Source organism: Loxodonta africana, chromosome 16 (genome assembly GCF_030014295.1).
Source record: "Loxodonta africana isolate mLoxAfr1 chromosome 16, mLoxAfr1.hap2, whole genome shotgun sequence".
NCBI classification, from domain to species: domain Eukaryota; kingdom Metazoa; phylum Chordata; class Mammalia; order Proboscidea; family Elephantidae; genus Loxodonta; species Loxodonta africana.
In genome coordinates, this window is record NC_087357.1 from 38110632 (window position 1) to 38134741 (window position 24110).

At 39.9% G+C, this 24110-nt stretch overlaps 1 protein-coding gene across 11 annotated transcripts in view; it reads right to left on the bottom strand.

Annotated features, from left to right (window-relative positions):
* Positions 1-3982: 3982 nt before the first annotated feature.
* ENTPD1 (ectonucleoside triphosphate diphosphohydrolase 1) overlaps positions 3983-24110 on the bottom strand; it is a 184135-nt gene continuing 164007 nt past the window's right edge. For all 11 annotated transcript variants that reach the window (XM_023546897.2, XM_023546895.2, XM_023546894.2 and 8 more), the window contains 5 exons: positions 23015-23254; positions 21423-21683; positions 11019-11135; positions 6445-6576; positions 3983-4252 (listed from right to left, as the gene is read on the bottom strand). In XM_023546897.2, the coding sequence (XP_023402665.1) occupies positions 4052-4252; positions 6445-6576; positions 11019-11135; positions 21423-21683; positions 23015-23254 (951 nt within the window). In that variant the 3' untranslated portion in view covers positions 3983-4051. The remainder of the gene's footprint in view (positions 4253-6444; positions 6577-11018; positions 11136-21422; positions 21684-23014; positions 23255-24110) is intronic.

The following is a 24110-nucleotide window of genomic DNA, read 5'->3' on the forward strand; positions in this document are numbered from 1 at the left end:
AGTGTACCTTTTATAACCTTTTTTTTATATCACATTTTGTTTCTTATTAAGAACAGGGTGAGTTAAAGCTTTTCTTTCTTTTTTTCTCTTACACACACAGCCTAATTAAGTAGTTTTATTCTTTGTCTACAGAAGTAAACACTTCTTCTGATATTTTTCCCCCTGTGCATTCATAGAAAAAAAAGTTTCCCACTCTAAAGAATGTGGTCACCAGAACCAGGTTCTGAATGGTTATCAGTAACAAAAATTATAGCCTATCCAATATTAATATTAATTGACACTGACCCATCTGTTTGGCTTGTCCCATCCAGAATGGCCCAAAGCATAGTCTTGGCTCAAATCCAACATTCCCTTCAACAGAATTGAGACGAGGTATGGCTGTTGTCTCCATGATGATTTGACATTAATGACAAGTAGAGCTTGGTGCCCAAATACCTTGAAGGATTTTTGTTTTGGGTTTTCATGGGGGTGCTTTTGGACCTACGAAGCCAGACAGAAATAGGACAAGGAAAAGGAAAAGATCTCTGTTAACTGAAGGAAATTTGAATTCCAATTCCAATGTGCTGAGGAGCAGTGTTTAGAAAAGAAAAATAGACTTGGAGTCAGAGACATGAGTTTGAGTACCAGCTCTGTCATATACTATTTTGTGTGACTCTAAGTAATTTCCTCATTTATAAAATAGAAATAATACTTACACCCTGATGTTTTTTTGTTAGGATCAGAATAGATAAGGTGAACACCAGTGCTTTGTCTAATGCAGACATAAGGAAGAAAGGGGCTGATACTGGCTCTACTTATTTGACCTTTGGTTTTCATCAACTACAATTTATTTGATGACAATCTATTGTCAGTAACCGATCAGTATAAGAATCCAAAGGATTAGCATTGTATGCCACCTGTGTTACCATGCAAAGTACATGATCAGTGCATTAGTGTTACCATGACGGCCTTTGTGGACTTAACCAAACCCATGGCCATCGAGTTGATTCTGATTCATAGTGACCCTATAGGACAGAGTAGAACTGCCCCATAGGGTTTCCAAGGAGCAGCTCGTGGATTTGAACTGCCAACCTTTTGGTTAGCAGCCAAGCTCTTAACCACTGCACTACCAGGGCTCCTTGTGGACTTAAAGTGATATTAAATTACAGATTCATTGGGAAATAAGTCAGCTGTCTGCTTCCGTGTTCACCATGCCCATGAACCCTGTATTCATGCAGAGCAAAGCTTGTGCTTGGAAGTTACGAAGAAGCAGACTAGTGCCTTTGGGAGAGAAAGAATTGGTTAAGCACCTGATATATCAGGCTGTGGTTCAGCCATTCAGGCAAGTAACAGAATCTCTCTGAGCCTCAGTTTCTGTTTCTATGAAATGGAATGATAATGGTAGTAGTAGTTGGCTATATTGTTATGGCTGCTATTTATTGAGCAATAATCTGAAGAAGGAAGCTATTCACGTTATTTTAAGGATTAAGTCTATTTAGATTATTATAAGGATTAAATGAAAAAAAATGAATGTAACACACTTGAGCACAGATAATAAATGCTCAATAAATAGCAGCTATAACAATACAGTAGTCCACCCTTATCAGCAAGTGATACATTCCAAGACTCCTCAGTGGATGCCAGAAACGACAATTTCACGAATAGAAGATTTGTTCTTACCATAGACTTTAGCAACCTCATCATACAGTTTTTTCTTTCCTCATTAAATCAAGAGCTTTCACCTTTTTAAAGGAAGCACTTCACTGCTTCTCTTTGGCATATCCAAATTTCTAGCATCACTACTCTTGAGCTTTGGGGCCATTATTAAGTAAAATAAGGATTACCTGAACACAACCGTGGATACACTGGACAAAGGGATAATTCATGTCCCAGTGGGATGGTGCAAAACTTCATCACACTACTCAGAAAAGCACCCAATTTAAAACTTATAAATTGTTTATTTCTGGAATTTTCCATTTAATATTTTTGGACCACGGTTGACCTCAGCTAACTGAAATCATGGAAAGCGAATCCGCAGATAAGGGGGGACTACTGTAGCCAACTACCATTAGAAAGAGGGTTTAAATGTCCCAATTTGGCTTCTGATTCTTAATTAAGGTCCAGCATATTTGTGAGTAGCAGAAAAGTTCCTGTCCACAGTTTTATTGAGTTTATATTCACCTGGATATTATTCAAAAACAACTTGATTATTCAAGAGATATAGGGGCATTTGGCTTCTATTGGTGGGAGAGCTTTCCTTCCCCCATTAGCTCAACAGTCAGTCCCCAGGCCCAGCGATGAAGAGCTTGGAACAAGGTCAGAATAATACATCACCACTCGATTTTGCTCGATGGGTAACTCTCACAGCAATTCTTGGAGAAAGGAAGTACAGGGTCCCTTCATGTTTCTGTGACGAGGTCCATTGCTACTTCTTTCTTCTCCCACAAAATATTCCAAAGAATAAGGAAACAAAGCCTATTCTTCTGTGACAGGGGTGGCAACAACACTTTCAGATCTGGTTTCTGGCACATTTTGATGTGTAAATACCATGACAGCACAAAAGCATGCCACTCTATACTGACAGTTAAGTGCTCAACTACTAACCAAAAGGTTTGTGGTTTGAACTCACCCAGAGGTGCCTTGAAAGAAAGGCCTGGTGATCTGCTTCTGAAAGGTCACAGCCTTGAAAACCCTATGGTGTACAGTTCTACACCGCAACACATGGGGTCACCATGAGTCAGAATTGACTCAGTAGCAACTGGTTTGATTTTTTCCCCCTATCCTAATGCAGCTCTCTCACTAAATTAAATCCTGGGACAGTAAGATATGGCATGGCTTTAAGCCTCAATGAGCATCTTTATGGTGTAACTCCCTAGCGCATTCTGCTGTTACCTGAAGGTTGGTGGTTTGAACCCAGGGATAGTCTTGTCTCCAGCCAGTTTTTTGGTGATGAAAATGTTCTGTAACTAGACAGTGGCAATGGTTGCACAACACTGTTAAAATGTTAAATGGTGAATTTCATATTATATGTATTTTACTACAGTTAAAAAAAATAAAAACAACAGTTGCTTTGGAGAATGCATTTTCCAAGCCCTGAGTTAAAACTGTACTTTTTTTACCTGACATATATATACCTACCTTGTAGTTTTTTTTTGTAGTATGCCCTGATATCTGAACACTTATATGTACATCAGCTTTTAAAAAATCTCCCGTCTGGGTGTTTCACTGCAGCATTTTGACATCACTAAGGAAGGAATATGTGGAAACCCTGGTGGCATAGTGGGTTAAGTGCTACAGCTGCTAACCAAAAGGTCGGCAGTTCGAATCCACCAGGCGCTCCTTGGAAACTCTATGGGGCAGTTCTACTCTGTCCTGTAGGGTTGCTATGAGTCAGATATCGACTCGATGGCAGTGGGTTTTAAGGAATATGTAACTCTTCCACATCCCTATTTTTGATTGGCTTAAGTATCATATTAACTGTACAAACACAGAGAGTCCTTGTAAGACTCTTTGGCCCTAGTACATATTTGCCTAGTCTAGGAAATTCTCCCACCCACAGGATGGGCTGGGAATGGGATGAATGCCCTCTCCAGAGGCATTCTATGGCTTTCTTAATAAATGGGAAGCAGGAGAGAGAAAGGGACTCTTAAAGAGTACAACTCAACCAGTTCCTGAGATTCTTTTTTAACCAACTCAACTTCCCCAGTACAGGACTCAAGACTCAAAATTTTTCTAGAAAAAGTCGGTATTGTTCTTTTAGAAAGTAAAGATCATGAAAAATGGCAGATTTCAAGACCTGCACACACACAGAGTATGAAGGAGAAAGGGGCAATTGGGAAAGACTCACAATAAAGACAGTGTCTGTCAGTAAGTCTTTGAGGGAAAGGATGGTGAAAACTTCCCAAGGAAAGGCTTCAGCAAAACGCAAGGAAGCTTCGTGCTGGTCATTCTGTCCCTGGCAATCAGGGAACGATGGCCTTGTACACAGTCATGGAGAAAGTGCTCCCTGGGCAGTTTTTTTTTTTTTTTTCTCATTCCAGCCAGCAGATTTCAACTGCTCCTGCTATTCCACTTATTTCTGGAAATACGAAGACTTGTGAAAGATAATCGAGCCTAGGATGAACACTACAGCCAGCACCAGGGAGAAGGCCACCATGAGGGAGATGTACGTGGGACGGGAGAAAGGTTTGGGCTGTGGCAGCTCAGCTGGGATCATGTTGGTCAGGTTTAGCATGTAGCCCAAAGTCCACCCGGCTTCAGTGTTGTCATTGATCTGCAAACAGTGGGGAAAATCTTTTATTTGTTGTTCCAAGGAGACAATTCATAGACTTCATGAAACCCCATCCATAACACTGAGCAACCACTAGTCGGAGGGCAACATGTTCAGTTATCTAAATGGATTAATTTTATATTCTAAACTAGGAATATTAATTTTATATTCTAAACTAGGAAAAACAGAGCAGCAAGTGATTAAGAAGGACAGTTGGGGGCCTTACTATTATATTCCTTTATTCAAAAAAGGAATTTGGTGAACGCGCAATTCCCCTCCCTAGAAGAACGTAATTAAAACAGGCCTTTGGAGATTTGTTTTGTTGCTTGTGTATGTGTGGGGAATGGAGGTGATGGGAAGCAGGCAAGAGAGTAAGGGAATAATGATTGGCCTTTTACAACCTTGTCAAGCCCAGGGAACTCCATATGATTCACCTAGAGAAACTCCTTTATGATTCAACTAGAGAAACATTGGGCAATAATCCCAGCAAATCAGTCTCAATTTATGGAAATTGCAAGACTACGCACATGTATGAGAAAGGATTCTTATTAAATGATAAAACATGCTCTGACCCTGCCATCTTCCTAGGAATATTTATCACCTCAAAAGTTGTTGGAATGCAGGTAGTCTGTGAATAATTTTGGAAATGTTTTTATTATGTGAGTTATGCATGGTCATGGTAGAAAAATTAAGAAGTACACATAAGCCTAAAGAAGAAAATAAAAATCAGCCATATTTAATCACTCAGAAGTTGCAGCTGTGATCATTTTATGACACATCCTTCCAGTCCTCTCTATGCATGTTTTTTCTCACAAAAAATATGGAATTAAATTGTACGTGTAGTTATTCACTTAACAATATGTTGTAAACATCATCCCCTGTCTCAAGATATTTCTACAACACCATCACTGGCATGAACTGTCTTACACAGTCATTTTGACTCACTTTATTCAATTATTTATGCATCCTAGAAATGGAGTAATTGAATAAAATGATATGTATATTTTTAAGGTTCTTGGCACATATTGCCAAAATAGTCTCCTGAAAGTTTGTGCTAATTTGTACTCCAACCAATAATACGTGGAACCCTTTCCCCCAAATCCTTACCAATACTGTAAATAAATAAATTTGTAACAGGTCTGCTTCCCTCTGTAGGGGATGGAGACCTTATCTGACTGCCTGTGTTAATAAAGGGTCCAGAGTTGGGGGAGTTATTGCCTGGGGGTTAGAAATATTGGGTCATTTATTAGAGCTCAAAGAATATAAACCAGGACTGCCCTGAGCATCAGTTTTAAATTACACCTAGACATAGCCTTCAAACAAACAAAAATCCATGACGGAATGGAAGGAAGGCTGGGATATTAAAACAAGGAAGAGTTTTTTAAAATTAGAAAAGTCTACTGACAAGATAGTAATGAAACTAGTATCTTCAGGGGATGCTACAGTCCTTTGTCTCAATGCTTTGTTTTGCTTGAAATCATGATATGTAATAAAGTGGGTAATTGTTTTTGCCATTAACAGGCATTGGTTTAAAAAGGTAGAAACACTCTGCTCTTATTATTTTTTCATCAAACACGAGTCGCGCAGCTGATGTAAATGTTCCTGTATGATTGGCTAACTGCAGGTGGCGCTGTAATAAAGCGCAGTAGCGAAGTTGCTTCTTCAGGGCTCTTGCTTCTAAGCAATCGCCCATTCAAAGCCACTCAGTCCCCTTCACATAGAGCTTTCAGATTGGTGAACTTTGAAACGATTGGCATCAAGAGCCACAGCCAACAGGGCCTTCATCTCTTACAAGAAACCAGGATCATCTTTTCCTGACTTGAGGAAAGGGCCCTTGGGATGGGCAGTAGTGTCAGCACACAGAATCACTGTGGCTACTGAGATGCTTTTATATTGCTTTAATATCACAACATTTTTTTGTTTTATAAGATATTAGCCACTGTTATGTGAGCAGAAAGGTGACACTACAACTGGCTTGACACAAGATGCCAACTTGGGTTAGAGGTGAAGTGGTGTAACAAGACATCAGGCAAAAACTTAAATCAGGCTGACTCCCACCTCTTTTAAGGCCAAAACTGCTTCAATCACTACCAAAAAAAAAAAAACCAGAAAACCCCAAATCCCTTTGCTATCGAGTCAACTATGACTCATAAAAAAAAAAAAATTTTTTTTTTTTTTAGCAACCCCAGAATTACCTTGTCCATGAAATGAATGTGTTTCCAGTAATCTGTGAAATTATAGGCTTGCAGGAGGGTTAAAACGTAGGTGCCAGCAAAGCAGTATTCACTCAGGTACTTCTGCTTCACGCCAGCGTAAGTTGTGTTCACCTAGAAGTGAAGGGGATATCACGCTTATACAACAGGCACCACCTCTCGATAGCCCTCTTCTCCACTATTAGAGAGAGGAGAAAGCCCCCAGCCCACATGGGCCTGAGGGCCTGAGGGTTGGTCCCCAGAGGGCTTTGGGGGTGGTGCTGCACTCCTTCAGTGAGTAAAGGGGTGTATAGTTTGAGGTCTGTTAAGGAAGCTTTTTGTCCACAGGGCTCTCACCCCCAAAACAGTGCTCTACGAGGTGTTAAAAGGTGCTGGTTCTATGAGGTGTTAATAGGTGCTCCAGGAAAAAAAAAAAAATTCCTGTGGTTTAGCAGGTTCAGAAACCCTGACTATCCCATTTTATATCCCCAAAACTTGGAGAATCACAATCACATTAGCATATTAAAAGCTGTGAAAATCTTGCATTAAAGAAATCCATGAATCTTGCTTAGAGTTTTCTATATACTCTTGACCAGAGTCTCTACAAACATTTTAAGGAAATAGTGTCATAAAAAGCTTTGCCACTCAGTTTTGTCCCTGGAATTAGCAGGATTCACATCCCCTGGGGAGCTTGTTAGCAGTCCTCATCCCAGACCTATCAACTCAGAATCTGCATTTTAACATGCTCCTCAGGTGATTTGTGTGCACCTTAAATTTTGAGAAGCACAGTTCTGGAACACAGTTTAGGGAGTATTTTGCTAAAGGTTGCTAAAAGTGCCAACATCTCACCTATCCTCTGTTCTTACCTAGCCTCTTTTTTGCCTCTGACTCATGCAAAGCGGTCCCCTTCTTCAGCCCTTCGTGAGTTTATTCACCCTACTTCCAAGTGAAGATATTAAGGACTGCCCACTGACCCTTGCCCTTACTTACCTATCCTAGCTATTGTGAATATATACCCCGATGTCCACAGCCTACTCTGCTCCTCTCATGCCCTCAATTAGAGGGCAACAGGCCAGGACATCTCTAGCTCAGCCCAAAGTTCTGTCTATTGCCCTATTTCTCAGCCCCTGAGAAAGGCGTTCCCTCCTGAACACCCTGGTTAGAGAGAGAACTAAGCATATATCATATACGAGGAACTATACCAGGTGTTTTATATGTAGTGTCTCCTGGCAGCTGCCTGTCCCGTTTTACCCAGGTTTCTCTCCCAAGAGATATCCTATCTGAAACACTAGATACTGGCTGGGGTCTGCTCCTCACTTGGCTCCTCCTAGCCCTCAATCTCTGTAAGACTAAGACCACACTTAGCCTCCATTGTTCTGCTCTAATGGAATTCTAGGAATGACCAGGTAGAACCTGTCTTTTCATCACAGTTCTTGAAACTAGTCCCTTTGATCAACATTATCGTGACACCACGGTGTTAGTTGACTTTTCCTTCCCAGGATTCTCTACCCCTTCCTTTCAGTAGCTGTACTCTTCTTTTGTGGAAATACCTCCTCCCCCATTCCACGTAGTCTTGGTGGGTTTGTCAAACAAAGAACCCCTATGCGATACTGAATTCCAAGAACCCTGTTGGGCCTGACTTGAATCTGCTGCATCCCCATAGGTTCTTGAAGGCTGGCCTCTTTCTTGGGGGAGGGGAGGAAATGCCATTTTGGCCTAATTTTTCTGAATTCTTCAACAGTCCTATCTCCCTCCTCCTCTGGGAAGCTACAGATTGGCTTAGAATGTTGAGAATAGATTTGACGTGTTGAACACTAATGACAAAAGACCAGAGGAGTTGTGGAATGACATCAAGGACATCATACATGAAGAAAGCAAGAGGTCATTAAAAAGACAGGAGAGAAAGAAAAGACCAACGGATGTCAGAAGAGACTCGGAAACTTGCTCTCGAACATCGAGTAGCTAAAGCAAAAGGAAAAAATGAAGTAAAAGAGCTGAACAGAAGATTTCAAAGGGTGGGTTGAGAAGACAAAGTAAAGTATGATGACATGTGCAAAGACTTGGAGATAGAAAACCAAAAGGGAAGAAGCTGCTCAGCATTTCTCAAGCTGAAAGAACTGAAGAAAAAATTCAAGCCTCAAGATGCAATACTGAAGGATTCTAAAAGGAAAATATTAAACGACGCAGGAAGCATCAAAAGATGATAGAAGGAATACAGAGTCACTATACCAAAAAGAACCGGTTGATGTTCAACCATTTCAGGAGGTAACATATGATCAGGAATCAATGGTACTGAAGAAAGAAGTCCAAGCTGCACTGAAGGCACTGGCAAAAAACAAGGCTCTGGAATTGACGGAACATCAATTGAGATGTTTCAACAAGTGGATGCGGCACTGGAAGTGCTCACTTGTCTATGCCAAGAAATTTGGAAGACAGCCACCTGGCCAACTGACTGGAAGAGATGATACACATTTATGCCTATTCCCAGGAAAGGTGATCCAACTGAATGCAGAAATTATTGAACAATATCGTTAATATCACAAGCAAGCAAAATTTTGCTGAAGATCCTTCAAAAGTCACTGCAGCAGTATATCGACAGGGAACCGTCAGAAATTCAAGCCGGATTTAGATGAGGACATGGAACCAGGTATATCATTGCTGATGTCCGATGGATTCTGGCTGAAAGCAGAGAACACCAGAAAGAAGTTTACCTGTGTTTTATTGACTATGCTAAGGCATTCAACTATGTGGATCATAACAAATTATGGATAACATTGCAAAGAATAGGAATTTCAGAACACTTAATTGTGCTCATGAGGAACCTGTACATGGAGCAAAAGGAAGTTGTTTGAACAGAACAAGGGGGTACTGCATGGTTTAAAGTCAGGAAAGGTGTGCGCCAGGGTTGTATCCTTTTACCATACCTATTCAATCTGTATGCTGAGCAAATAATCTGAGAAGCTGGACTATGTGAAGAAGAACAGACATCATGATTGGAGGAATACTCATTAACAACCTGCGTTATGCTGATGACACAACCTTGTTTGCTGAAAGTGAAGAGAACTTGAAGCACTTACTGATGAAGATCAAAGACCACAGCCTTCAGTATGGATTACACATCAACATAAAGAAAACAAAAATCCTCACAACTGGACCAATGAGCAACATCAAGATGAATGAAGAAAAGACTGAGGGTGTCAAAGATTTCATTTTACTTGAATCCACAATCAACACCCATGGTAGCAGCAGTCAAGAAATCAAATGACACATGGCATTGGGAAAATCTGCTGCAAGAGATCTCTTTTAAGTGTTAAAAAGCAAAGATGTCACCTTAAGGACTAAGGTGTGCCTGACCCAAGCCATGGTGTTTTCAATCACTCACCTCATATGCATGCAAAAGCTAGGCAATGAATAAGGAAGACTGAAGAATTGACACCTTTGAATTGTGGTGTTGGTGAAGAATATTGAATATACCATGGACTGCAAAAAGAACGAACAAATCTGTCTTGGAAGAAGTACAACCAGAATGCTCCTTGGAAGCAAGGATGGTGAGACTGCATCTCACATACTTTGGACATGTCAGGGATCAGATCCTGGAGAAGGACATCATGCTTGGTAAAGTACAGGGTCAGCGAGAAAGAGGAAAACCCTCAAGAAGATGGACTGACACAGTACTTGCAACAATGGCCTCAAGCATAGCAACAATTGTGAGGATGGCACAGGACCAGGCAGCGTTTCGTTCTGTTGTGCATAGGATCGCTGTGAGTTAGAGCTGACTGGATGGCACCTAACAACAAGAACAACATACGTTGCCTTTACAGTCTAACCTGCTGAGGGTTAGTTATGATAGTAGTCAACAATATAGACACCAAAGGCATCCACCTGGTTTATCAATCACCAAGTAAGAATTTATCATGTTAATGTTTGTGGACTCATTATTATGTGCTCTTCAAATGAAGGGATGGGTCCCTCTCCTTTCTCTCTCTCTTCCCTTTCTATTTCGAGGGCAGTGGGACAGTACAAGGTTCTCTTCCTCTCACTCATTTCCCCTTAGCAGCCCTCACGCAAAGGGGCATGGCATGCATCAAGAATAAGATGCATTTTCCTAAAAAGGCTAAAGACTCATGAGGTTGAATATCAGAACCCAGAAATACCTAGTTATCAGTATACATAGAATCTTACAGCATTGTTCTCTTGGGCTATTCTTTGGATGACCAGATTTTCGAAGTGTAAAAGTGGCTATGTTCTGATCACCGGAAGATTTCTGAGCCCTCTAATTAACTTACCAGAAGACGACCATGGACAGAACTGATGAAGCAATGACAGATACAGTTGAGCTATTGATCCCTGCCAGACTTCACGTTAGGTGAGAAAAATAAAACCTTTTGGTTTAAGCCACTGTATGTTATCTCTCACTTGTAGGTGAACGCATTCCTGAGTCCACCATCTGGGCTTCTCTGACACACTTGTTGGATCTTGGCCAGGGCAAGGTAGAACCATTTTAAGAGCAGACTGACATCCTCTGTATTATCAAGGACGCAGGGCAATTGTGACAGCTACTGTTTCTAGTCACTTACCTCCTTCCAAGGTCTAGCGCAGAACTTTTTCATCTTGTCAATCACCATCTCCTCACTGGAGACTTTATCTGATGTCAAGTTTAAAAAGTTCATCGTATAGTAATAAGCTGAAAATGCCTGCAAGAGAAAAAAATGTAGTTATTGGCTGTGTCCAACACAGAGAGGCACTGAGATGCTCAGAGACTCAGGTACCTGGAGATCTCTGTTGAGTGACTTAATGGACCAAGCAATATTCCAGACCCAAGAGCTGTTTCCTTTTTGGAAGAGGGATCTCCGTGCTGCTGACATACATTTCTGAGCCACTTAGCAATTTTCTCTATGACCTTTTAAAAATCTTTTTGTGGTAAAATATATATAACAAAAAGCTTGCTGTTTTAACATGTACAATTCAGTGACATTCATTACATTTACCTTGTGCATCCATCACCACTATCCATTTCCAAAAGTTTATTTTTATTTTTTATCACCCTTAACAGAAACTCAGTGCCCTTTCAGCAATAACTCCACATTCCCACCTCCCCCCAGGCCCTGGTATTCACTAATAAACTTTTGAATCTATTTGCCTATTCCAGATATTTCATATAAATGGGATCAAACAACATTTGTCTTTTTGTGTCTGATGTTTTACTCAGTGTAATGTTTTCAGGATTCAACCATGCCATAGCATATATCAGAACTTCGATTCTCTTTATGGCTGAATAATATTATATTGTGTGTATATACATTTTGTTTATCCATTCATCTCTTGATAGACATATGGGTTATTTCCACCTTTTGGCTATTGTGAAGAATGCTGCAGTGAACATTGATGTGCGTGATCTGTTCAAGTTCCTGCTTTCAGGTCTTTAGGGTATATACATAGGAATGGATGCCAGGTCACATGGTAATTCTATGTTTAACTTTTTGAGGAACTGTCAAACTGTTTTCCACAGTTGCTGCACCATTTTACTTTCCCACCAGCAATGCAGGGGAGTTCCAGTTTCTCCACATCCTCCTTAACACTGTTTTCATTTTTTTGTTGTTGCTGTTGTTGTTTGTTTTTTTGAAAATAGCCATCCTACTGGGTTTGAAGTGGTATCCCAATTGTGGTTTTAATTTGCATCTTCTTATGCACTTAGAGGCCATTTGTGTATCTTTTTGGAGAAATGTCTGTTCAAGTCCTTTGACCTTTTTAAAACTGGGTTGTTTGCCTTTTTGTTGTTGAGTGGCAGAGGTGTGCATATTTTAAATATACGTATATTGTCAGTTGTCTTTCAAAAAGGTTGGATCACTTTACAACTGTATGAGATAGCCTTTTTCTTTTTTATCAGAAAGCCTAAAATATGTTCTATATTTTATGAATCCCAGATAGGATTCTTCTGTGAGCTCCCCAAACAGGGCTATTAATTTTCCTCTGGAGCCTGGAAACATTTTCTTTCCAGACTCCTAAAGCATATTTTTGTCCTCATTCTTCCTAAAATTACCACCATTTTCCTATACTATAGAAACCTGAGCTTACAGATCATAAACCTCAAACAAAAGGCACCTAAAGATAAAGGAGATGATCTTTCAACTGGGGGAAAAACCATCAGCTACCTCCAAGAAACAGAAGAGGCATATACCAAATAATTTTAAGACAGATGACTAAGGTCACTGAAGTTCTGAACTCAATAGTAATGAGTCTAAAGAAATGAGTTCATATTCAATAATTAGAAGAAACTAAGAAAGTTTATTTTGGGTAAATCCAAAAAGCTGAAATATAGCCAAAAGTTGGATGTGGCTGCACTCAGCCCAATAAAAATAACTTCTTCAAAATTAGAATTATTCTAAAATAAAATAGAAAGCATTGTGATGTAGTATGCTTCCTGTCATTACAGATATTCCAATTGGTTGGAAGACCTTCTGTGGCAGAATAGAAGGTATTTCTACATAAGATAGGGGGTTAGATAGCATATGTGTTAAATTTCCTTCCAACACTAAGATTCTATAGTTTGAGTTCAGCTAGGGCCAAGGACAGATTTAATGTAAATCTATTCATATCAGTAAAGATAACAAAACAGAATTATGCCTGAGCTGCTGAGAATTTTTTTTTTTTTTTGCTGAGAATATATCTAGGACAGCTTACAGAAGTGTGTGAATCACTGGATAGCTCCCATAGTTAAACCTCTGAAGCAAAGAAGAGTGAATTAGTGATATTTTTCCAGATTCTAATATAAAAAGGGAGAAGATCTCAGGATGATTGGAAATATCAGAGCTGCTTGAGAAATCTGACATGAAATTGAAAGGAAACCAGAATATCCCATTTCAAGCTTATCATAAACTTATAGCTGCCAAACTCTTAAAAGAGGTGAAGGAGTTAAGAGGAAGACATTTTTTTTTTAACTGAAAATGAAACAAAATTTATGAAAAAAAGAGAATATGTCAAAATAGCTGCTGGTACTTTGGGATTTACTATAAACCACATCCTGATGACATAGAGCTGTATCAGAAGAGGATACTACACCTTATGCAAAATACAATCTGGATTGTGGTGTGAACAAAAATGCACTAGTGCTGTATGTGCTTCTATTACTAAGCAACTTGAAGGGGTGGGGTACAAGCTCTTCTGTTTTGGTTTCATTTTTGTCTTTTAGAATCTCAGAGGCATGTCTCCTGCCTGGCCCACATGGGAACCCACTGCACTACTTGTGGATCTCTGAACACACTTCATTCTCTCTCCTATCCAGGCTTCTGTGCACGCTTGTCCTCTTATCTAGAATATTCTAAATACTAAAGTTCTTTTACTGAGCACATGTAATACTCCAAATATTCTGGCAGGTCTGGAAATGGAAAGATGAAAAAGACACTATCCCTGACTTCCAGGCCCTCAGGACATAGTGGAGATAGACATGTTAACCTATAAGACATACCCATTCTTGCCAACCCACATTTAAACAACCTTTAACCTACATGGAAAGGCAATACATGCATTCGTGTTAAATTTAATTGAGTTTGTTTCAGTCCAGCACTCTATCCTCTCTAAAATTTTTTTATTGTTTCTGTGATATCAGTTACCTATTCTTTTCCCTGCTCCCTCAGCTTCGAAATATCTCCCAAGGAGTCCTTAGTCCACTCTAACATGGCTTCTAAAACTACACTCATTAAAATCACCAGTGACCCCCTAATTGCCAAGACCAATGGCTAGTTTTTCATTCATATTTGTTTGACTTTTTGTCATTTCCTTTAGTTATCTATTCATTCAACAAATATGTGCCCAACTATGTTCCAAGAACTATTCTAGGCACTGCAGGTACAGCAGTGATTGAAACAAACAAAAATCCCTGCCCTCTAAGTGGGAGGCAGCAGACCTCAAACAAATAACATAGAAGTACGTGGATGGTAAAAGTGCCATGGAGATAAAGCACAGGAAGGAGAGGGTTGAAACTTTAAATTGGGTCAGAGATGTCTCCTTGGGAAGGTGAAATTTCGGTAAGCCCTGAAAGAGGTGAGGGAGTAAGCCCCTGCTGGTCACTATGATCTGGGAACTCTCTCCTCTTGCAGCTTCTAGATCTCTTCTTCCTCTGGTCCATACACAGCCTTTATGCAGATTAAGGAAGCCCACAGAGTATATACAGTTCATTTGTAATTTCCTCCGGTCAAGGTGCAATTTACTAAACAGGGACCATTTTTATCATAAGCACAGTTGCCTGGTAATACAACTGACATTCCACATGTATCCAGGGTTTCCAGGGTAACAAAGCCAGAAAGCCAAATCTGTCCATAAAAATAGAGGAGGAAAAAAGAAAAAATGTTTTGTCAAACCATTTTCCTGAGTCCTAATCAAACACTTATTCACAGTACTCTGAAATACAGATAAAAATGAAGTGTTTGTGGTTATAGAAGGAACAGGCACTACAGTCTAAGTATCAAGATTCTGCCCCAAACTGACCACCTGACACTACATGCCCTACTACCATCACAATTCTAACTTGATTAACCATCTAATCCTTCTCTAACATAACTTGTTTGTACTATAAGGTATTAGGTTGGCTCTTCCCAGTGGGAAGCATTTAAGAGGCAGGAGTAGCTTCGATTTCAGGTTATCTGTCTCTGGCATATATGTCTATATCTGCTTTCCACACTGCTGAATAGACTTGACCTCTGACTCTTATGCAGCATTCACTCCCTGCCACTGTCCCGCTTGGGCTCATTGTTCTGCTTTAACCTCAAGTTTCTATATACTTCTCAGTCTAGGTGAAGGTCTCTTAACCTGGGGTTCATGGATCCACCTTAAGGGATCCATGATGTCTTTGAAATTGTATGCAAAAATTTCAGCATACCTTTACATGTCCCTTTTTATTCTTGGAAGATCCTTAGCTTTCATCAAATTCTCAAGAGTCTTGTGACTCTTTTGAGGATTAAGAGTAAGTTAAGAGTCAAAAATGCTTGGTCTAGAGAGCCTCATTTCTAGCTATTGCATTTGCTGTACAGATTATGATTTAGAATTCTCTCTCAAAATAGAATCAAGTAAGCAATATGTAAACATGAAATAATGCCATTAAGGAATAGAAAATATAATAAATATGACCTTTTAACTATTACAACTACCACTTGCCTATAAGTTCATTGTTCTATGGTGGCTTGCGTGTTACTATGATGTTGAAAGCTACGCCACTGATATCTCAAATACCAATAAGGTCAACCATAGTGGACAGGTTTCAGTGGAGCTTTCAAACTAAGGCAGACTAGGAAAAAAGGCCTGGTGATCTACTTCTGAAAATTAGCCAGTGAAAACCCTATGAATCACAACAGAATATTGTCTGACATAATGCTGGAAGATGAGGCCCCTAGGTTGGAAAAAAAAAGCAATGCACTCAAAATATACAGTGGCCACCACAATGGACTAGAGCATACTAACAATCATGAAGATGGTACAGAACTGGGCAACATTTCATTCTGTTGTACATGGGGTCACCATGAGTTGGAGCCAACACGTCAGCAACTAGCAACAACTATCACAAACATTTGAATCAAATTTAAAGTAATATTTTAAATCCTGTCTTCTTTATATATTTCTTAAAATTTCTATGATAATCGTGTTATTTTTGTACTCTGGAAAAAAAAGTTATGAAAAGAGACTATTTCTCTGTAGTCATCATAGAGACCAAGTCTTAGAATTACAAAGAATCAAAGAGGAATCATGCTGGGAACGTGTCTATTCATCTTTCTTAGACAGCTGCGCTCTCGTATAGGTCATCTATCCCTCTTCCTCTGCTCCTAAAACCAGTGTATTCTTATTTATATTTGTTTTTTAATTCCATCTGCCTGTCAACATTTATTGAAAATCTCCCATGTGTCAGAAATGGAAAATTTCTTTTCTGTATATGTTCTTCAGAAATCCACCTGATTGGGTTTAAAATCTAAACTGACCTCTTTAGTCTCTCGGAAAAATTTTTTCTATAGTGGAGTATTGCTTACACCAACATAGAGTGGAACTGAACCCAGAAAAATAAAGTGTTGATGAGATGGAATGGTAGACTTTAGGGTATCTTTTCCTTGATTTACATAGTTATATAATAATAATAATAATAAACCTTACCCTTATTCAAAGTATTTACATTTTTAATCTCAAGAATTATACCGAATGACAATAATCACCTTCTTCTTTTAATACCCCAGAAAGATGCCTTGCTCAAATTCAGATGGTTCAAGATCGCATCATTAACTCTCTTCGTGTGGCTGTGGTAGGTAACTCTCTAAAAGTCTCCCAAGACAAAAGCATCCTAGTCCTCCTCTTGGGGTAGGCATTGGGGGTTCAACCCAGCAGGTGTTCTTGTGTTCTTGGGCCAGAAAGGGCCAAAAGCCAATTCTTAGCTCTAAAAATTCCTGAGTTTGCCTTCAGGTGGTGGTCAGAATCTGTGATCAGCTCCTCAGTTTTCATATTACGAATCAATCTTACCTTCTTAATTAACCTTTACTTGACAAGTGTCTCAACCTGTGAGTCCATATTTAAGCAGCAACTCAGAATAGGAAAACTCCAGGCCATCTTCAGAGAGCATAGCCTCAAAAGGTCTGCTCATCTTCTTTTAATTGCTAGCTTAGAGAAATAATATTTATGGAAGATGATTTGAAACACATATATCTATATCCTCTTTCAGGTACTCTGAATTCTTTCCTTCCATCAATTTGGATATAGAAAACCTATATAGTCTTAGTCCATCACAAATTGCCATGACTGGGTTGGTGTTTTAATATTATGCCTTTGGATTAAAGTTGATGTAAGAAATTGTGATTTTTAAAAATGTAGTCAAAGCTATTGTTTAATAAAATCTCCTTTGTAAAATATCTTTGGGATTTAATTATAGGAATATCACTGGTTTGTCCTAGGATCTGGTATGCTGGGTATAATGAAAATTATGTATCTGACTATGTCTTATTTTTCCCCTTGGCTACTAGGCAGCTCAGAACTAAATACATACATGCACGTATATGTATATATGTAAACAAATATCTTTTAATGCTTTTTAATTCCTGTTCCCTATTGAATTTGTTTCCATACCCTTCCTTTTTATAAAATGATGCCATGGGATTTTGAAAAAATAATTCTTAAATTACTTCGTAAGTAATTCCTCACAGATGTTCCCTCTTTTTATTTATTTATTTATTTTTTTGATGTTTATAGCAACCAAGGTCACAATGCATCCATACTGACAAGGACACTGACAGTTTTTTAATATAGGTTTCCCCCACTATTCAAAAGTAGAGCGTTCCTAAGAAACCTTTCATAAACTGAAATGGCGTAAAGTGAAAAAGCAATTACCATTAATTTATATGGGAAAAAATTTTGAGCATTTTCAGGCCCCAGAAATAACCTACTAAATCATACCAAACAGCACAGAATCTAAAATAACACTAACATACAGTAAAAGCATGAATGATATAAATACACAGCCTATATGAAGTGAAAGTGAAGTTGTCCAGGAACTGAACATGAAGCACTTGCATGAGATTTACAGTGCTGCAATGCTTGCAGAAAAGTATGACTTTAATTTTGAAAGGGCACGTAGATTTAGGGCAGGTTTGCAGGATGTTTTTAGTGCCTACAAAAAAAGTATGATAATACGAATGGTGGATGCAGGCAAGTTCAACGCATGCACAAAATAAAATGTGTTTATTTCGTTCACCACAATCGAAACAATTATGTCCAGTTTTACACTAAGTGTAATACCCCTATGAGTTGTCTTAGGCTTTTCTGATACTTCAGGACACATCTTGCACAAAATAAATTGAGATAAAGCACAGATGCTCACAGACACAGTTCAAAGTTACGGTGGCTTGATGCTGAGTGTAGTTCCTGGGGAAGGAGCTTGTGGCACCACTCTCACTGCCTGGGGTGCACACTGCCTCTCTAACGACTCATTACAGAACAAACGCTGAAATGCTACTTTTGCATTTTGCCTTTTTTCATAAAAACAAAAATCCTCTTCAGATTTCTTTCCATTAGCAAAAACAGATACTAATGTAGGTCTTTCGTAAAAGCAAAGTGGTGTAAAGCGAACTTTCGAAAAGTGGGGGGATACCTGTACTCTCTTTACAAACTAAGAATTAGATCATCAGTACTAACGGGTTCTAGAACTAATGGGAATGCAAATGGATCTTTGTGTTGCAAGTGGTTATGCTTCAGGATGAGGGGCTTGGGAATGGGAAATTTCTATAGGACTGAGAGCCTAGAATGAGCATTTCTAGGAGAAAAAAAACTAACCTTTTTAAGGCCTACCTTGTGCTAGTATGTTAGCTTACCTGGCTACTTGCAGTGATATGGTGGAGCTGGCTCTTACCGGCTCACAAGAGCTGATTGTTCAATTTTCACAATTTTGGTGAGCCAGTTGATGTCATATTGGTAGCCTGAAATAGGCCATGGTGGGAGTATTGATACCATGGAAATTGGCAAAGACTACAAGTCAACTCAGTTCCAGAGAACTGGTGGTGAAACACTTATCAGCACATTACTGCTTGTCTAGCTTATCTACTGTTTACAACTACTGACAAGCTAAGAATTACTGTTCCCATTTTATAGAGTAGGAAACAAACAAACAAAAATCTTAAGGCTTTAGTGAGAAATTAGAGAAGGGAACAAAAATATGAAGGGAAAGAAATAAAGAATATATTCAGAGAAGAAGGATCCTATTCAGAGGCAGGCTATGAGCTAAAGGTAAGAGGAATTGCTAAATTGAAGTTAGAAGGCTGTGAGAACAACTTCAGTGAGGGACTAAGGGTAAATGTGTGTGCGAGTGTGTGTGTGTTTCTGACAAAAATGCCTTCAGAAGGAGCTCAAGGCTCCTCTACTTTTTCCCAACCCCTATCTCTCCCTACCTTAGCTGGATGAATCACATTCAATGGCAAGAAATTTTATCCTCCCCCCACCTCAAGGACAAAAAGTTTGCTTAATCTTGAAGCCGGGAATTGGGTTATATTTCTCAGGAGATGGAGCTTTCAGAGGGGCTCAAAAAGACAAGACACAAGGGCATGTTCCTTTTCCTTCAGATAGATTTCCTAGCAATGACTGGAGTGGAAAGGGCCCTTGGGTATCCCCAGCAGCCCTAGCCAACCTGAATCCCTCCTGTGGCATTCTTCTCCTTTCTTTTGCAGCAGCTCAACCCAAAGCAAGGGCACTGGCCCAAGGAAGCCCAAGGTGGGCAGCCAATGCCAGCTCAGCAATAGGGCATTAGATGAGGCTCTGATTTGTTTCGATTTGGGGTTTGGAGCCAATTAATAACCAAGTACTGCTCTGCCAGTCATTGTCCTGTCATGTATTTCCCTTAGGAACCTTGAGGAGAGGAAGAGCAGTGGTCTGGGTCATGGTAAGCTTAGGTAAGTCTGGATCCACAGCACTACTCATTTGTTTCCCAGTGACAAAGGGAAGGTATAGATTGTACAGTCACAAGTAGCAAAGCTAGGAGTTAAACCAGGTCTCATTACTACAGGACCTGTGCTCTCTCCACTGAGCTCTTCTGGGACATTGCACTAGGCCAAGGAGACCTTGGGAGAAACTCTCTTGCTGAGGTCCTGGAGGAAAATTGAACCTCCCTCTTCATGTGATGTCATCCCACCCCTTCCTCTCTTACACTTGCTGATCAATTTTTTAGAAAAGGGAGAAACAGTGTGACAGACCAAAGCCTTTACTTCTTTGAATGATACCTCAACTGAATAAATTAGATTGTGTGTGTGTGTGTGTGTGTGTGTGTGTGTGTGTGTAGTGCTTAGTCAATAGTTGGCACTTGACAGATGATAGCTAATTTTGCAATATGCTACTAAACTACAATTACAATAATGCCTGGTCACCAGGACCAAAATATGAACTTTGACTAATGAAACCAAAGGGTGCCTCTTCTGTGCCTGCTCAAATATTTTATCTTATTCTAGAGTAATTAATAAAAGAAGGAATTAAGGTTGTATTTTAAGCCAATCTCTTGAGATATAAAAGAGAGAAGTGAGCAGAGAGACGTGGGGACCTCATACCACCAAGAAAGCGGCGCTGGGAGCAGAGTGTGTCCTTTGGACCTGGGGTCTCTGTGCCTGACAAGCTCCTAGAACATGGGACGATTGATGACAAGGACCTCCCTCCAAAACCAAAAGAGAGAAAGCCTTCCCCTGGAGCTGACACTTGAATTTGGACTTCATCCTGGTGGCATAGTGGTTAAGTGCTACGGCTGCTAACCAAAGCAAATCTGCCAGGCGCTTCTTGGAAACTCTATGGGGCAGTTCTACTCTCTACTATAGGGTTGCTATAAGTCAGAATTGACTTGACGGCACTGGGTTTGTTTTTTTGTTTGTTTGTTTAGCCTACTAGACTGAAAGAAAAAACTTCAGTTTGTTGAAGACAGCCACTTGTGGTATTTTTGTTATAGTAGCACTAGATAAACAAGACACTTGCAAAACCTGATTTTGCCTAGGTATAGGGAAGCAATGTGCTCAAGAAAGACTCTTCAGTTCTAGGGCATGAACAATGGTAAGTCTAAAACAACCATCATAATCCATTCTCTTTTATCACAGGTTGGTTTATAAGTGTGCCTTTCACCAAGTTCTGGCCAATGTGACTTGAAAAGACATCTGCTGACATGTCTGCAAAATGTAAGAGAGATAATGTGTGAGAAAATCTTCCTTCTTTCTAGCTTTGGCTTTGCATGTGAAGATATGATACTTAGAGCCGTAGCTACTATCTTAACACCACAAGAAATCTAACAAGATTATGGAGAAGCTGATCTCAGGTCCTGACACTGTTGATCTGAAGAACTAACCCTGAATCATCTACCTCAAGATTTATTATTATGTGAAAGAATTGATTCAACGGCAACGAGTTTTGGAAAGAAAAATAGATCCTATTATTTAAACCCTTTGCAGCCAAAATCATCCTAACCAATATACCTTATCACTTCACAAACTTACCCCAAACTCCCCTTGGACTGGCGGCATGAAAATCCCATTGAAGGTACAACTGGTGTAACGGCAATTAGTGGTGTGGAAGAGATCAAGGAGGTCTTCCTGGCATTGTTGAAACTCTCCAGTGCCATTGATTTTAAGCTCATGGAATGGAAACTGACCATTATATTCCCTGGTGCAGGTATTGTTGAAAAGGTAACTTACATCCACCGTCCTCTCATATCCGGGATGAAAACATGGGTCTAAGAGGATTCCCGATGGTGCATTCTGAATGGAAAAATCAATTGAAGACATCATGTGTAAATGTTTTGGGTACAAAAGGCAACAGTCTGACTTTATCTATGTGTAGGCATCTTACAATATCCCAGCACTGAACATTGGCATCAATATGTCCCTACCTTGCCTTTTTCATCCATCTTACAACATCCCAGAACTGAGCACTGGCATTAATATGTCCTCTCCCTGCCTTTTTCACCCTTGGGGATAATCAGATGTGTATAACAGGCACCAGAAGTGCTATCAGATATAAATGCACTTTGGCTATTCACAGAAAACTGGACCCAGAGATGCCATTAGCCTAGAATGTCCTTGAGTGCTTAGCCCTAAGCACATAAGTCAGAAGCAGAGTCACACAAAAAACTCTCAAAAATGTTAAGCCTGGTTAGTTCTACAGGAGCCTGCATACCTCCACTCCAGGCAGAAAATTAGAAGCTCCAAGAGCTGAAAGATGCCTTAGATCATCTAACCTAGGAGTATCAAAATGATTTTTAGCCCACAACCCAATATGCATAAGACAAGAAACAGGGCTCTTGTGGATAAGAGGCTTAATGGAACATTGGGGTTCATTGGGTGACTCTCAGTAGCCCCTGCTCCCATGGTGGTCATCTTATTGATAGTGATTCTGAGAACCTATAAGAGAGCCTTAGAGGAGAGTAGAGGACTGGCTGTCCTTTTGGTGAAGACAAGGAACAGTTGGATATGATATCCCTGCTCTGTGCCGTTAGAGTGTGCCTGGTACTTGCATGACACTGAGCATGTTTAACTTTTCTTTCAAAATGCAGAATGTATCTGGGGATAAGATTTGAAGCGTTGATTGATAAACTCTGTTTTCCCTGAAGTGTTTTTTCTCCTCTTCCCCACATTGTTTTTAACAATACTGTTTTCTGCAATTTGTAGGAAATGGAGATTAAAAAGTGATCTAAAAGACCTTATCAACTGCACAACCCCCGCCCCAATACTCTAGCATGTAATTTTCATTGCCAACCCCATAGGGGTGAGAAATTATTTCCTAAGAAGGTAAGTGACTAGTGTCCTTGGAGACAGTGCAATAAACAAACACAGGAGGTGATGCCCAGATGGAACAATTCATAGGGGTCGGCCAGATGTAGTTAGATATCCTGCCTGGAATTAGGGCTTTAGTAAGAACTACATGGGCAAATGACATGGGACTGATAATCAACTTTCCTTGGTACCAGAAAGTTTGGAAAGTACAGTACCCAACTTCAGACCAATTACTGAATCAGAAAGAGAAAACAACAGGATGTGGGGGCTGGCTGCCCAGATGTGGGGAGGGCAGGTCTGGATTTAGTTATACTTGCCATAATGTCCATGGCTAGTTTCTTTAAGAGCGCCTGATCTTTCCCATAGCATAAGAAGCTGTATGTGTATACAGAGTAGTTATTGCCATAGAGACGAAATTGCATAAATTTGATCGGAGGCTTGATATTTGTATCTTTGGGCACAAAAGTGATTTGCGTGGAGGCTCCCCCAAGGTCCAAGGCTCCATAGGTTTCCAGACTCTCATTTCTTCTTGAAGATGGGTCTTTAGAATTTTGTTTCTGAAAGAGAGTGCAGCCATTGAGTGATAGAGGTCTCTGGACGTCCCCTTTTGCACTATTTCTTGGACTCAGGACTTCAGAAGGCAAAGGAACAGGGGCATAATGGTTAGGCAAAACTCACTGGAGAGTCCTGAGTCTGCATCAGATCAATGGCAAGAAATGACGGGTTTCAAAGACAGAGCTCAGACTGCAGCAACGCAGAAGCAGTATACAGACTTTAAAAAAAAAAAAAGTACACCAAACCCATCGCCGTCAAGTTGATTCTGACTCATAGCAACCCTATAGGACAGAGTCAAACTGCCCCATAGGGTTTCCAAGGAGCAGCTGGTGGATTTGAACTGCTGACCTTCTGGTTAGCAGCTGAACTCTTAACCACTATACCACCAGGGCTCCAGAGTATATAGACTAGTGTTTACAAACAAGAGCTTTATGACCAGATGAACTTAGGTTCAAATCTCCTACTCAGTTGTTCATTAGCTGTGTGGCCTTGGAGACAGATATCTCTTGAGGCTTCAGTTTGGGGCTCTAAAATGGGGGTAATAATAGCACCTCATAAGATTTTTCTGAGAATGAAATCATATAGTACATGTGAAGTGCTTAGCACAGCACAGGACACCTGGCACTAGGCAAATGTTAGCTACTCTTATTTTTAATGATAAATTTTAAATTTCCTCTATGTCTCTCAAACACAAATCACTCAACACAGGCTCCTTAAAGTTAAGATATGACTTCATTATTCCAGTAGCAGACATTCTTGTAAGGGAATTCTACCTTTGGAGACTGTTACAAATGTGGGGGGAATTAATCTGTTCATTCACTCATTCATCCATCATTTGTTCTGGCTAGTGACCCAAGT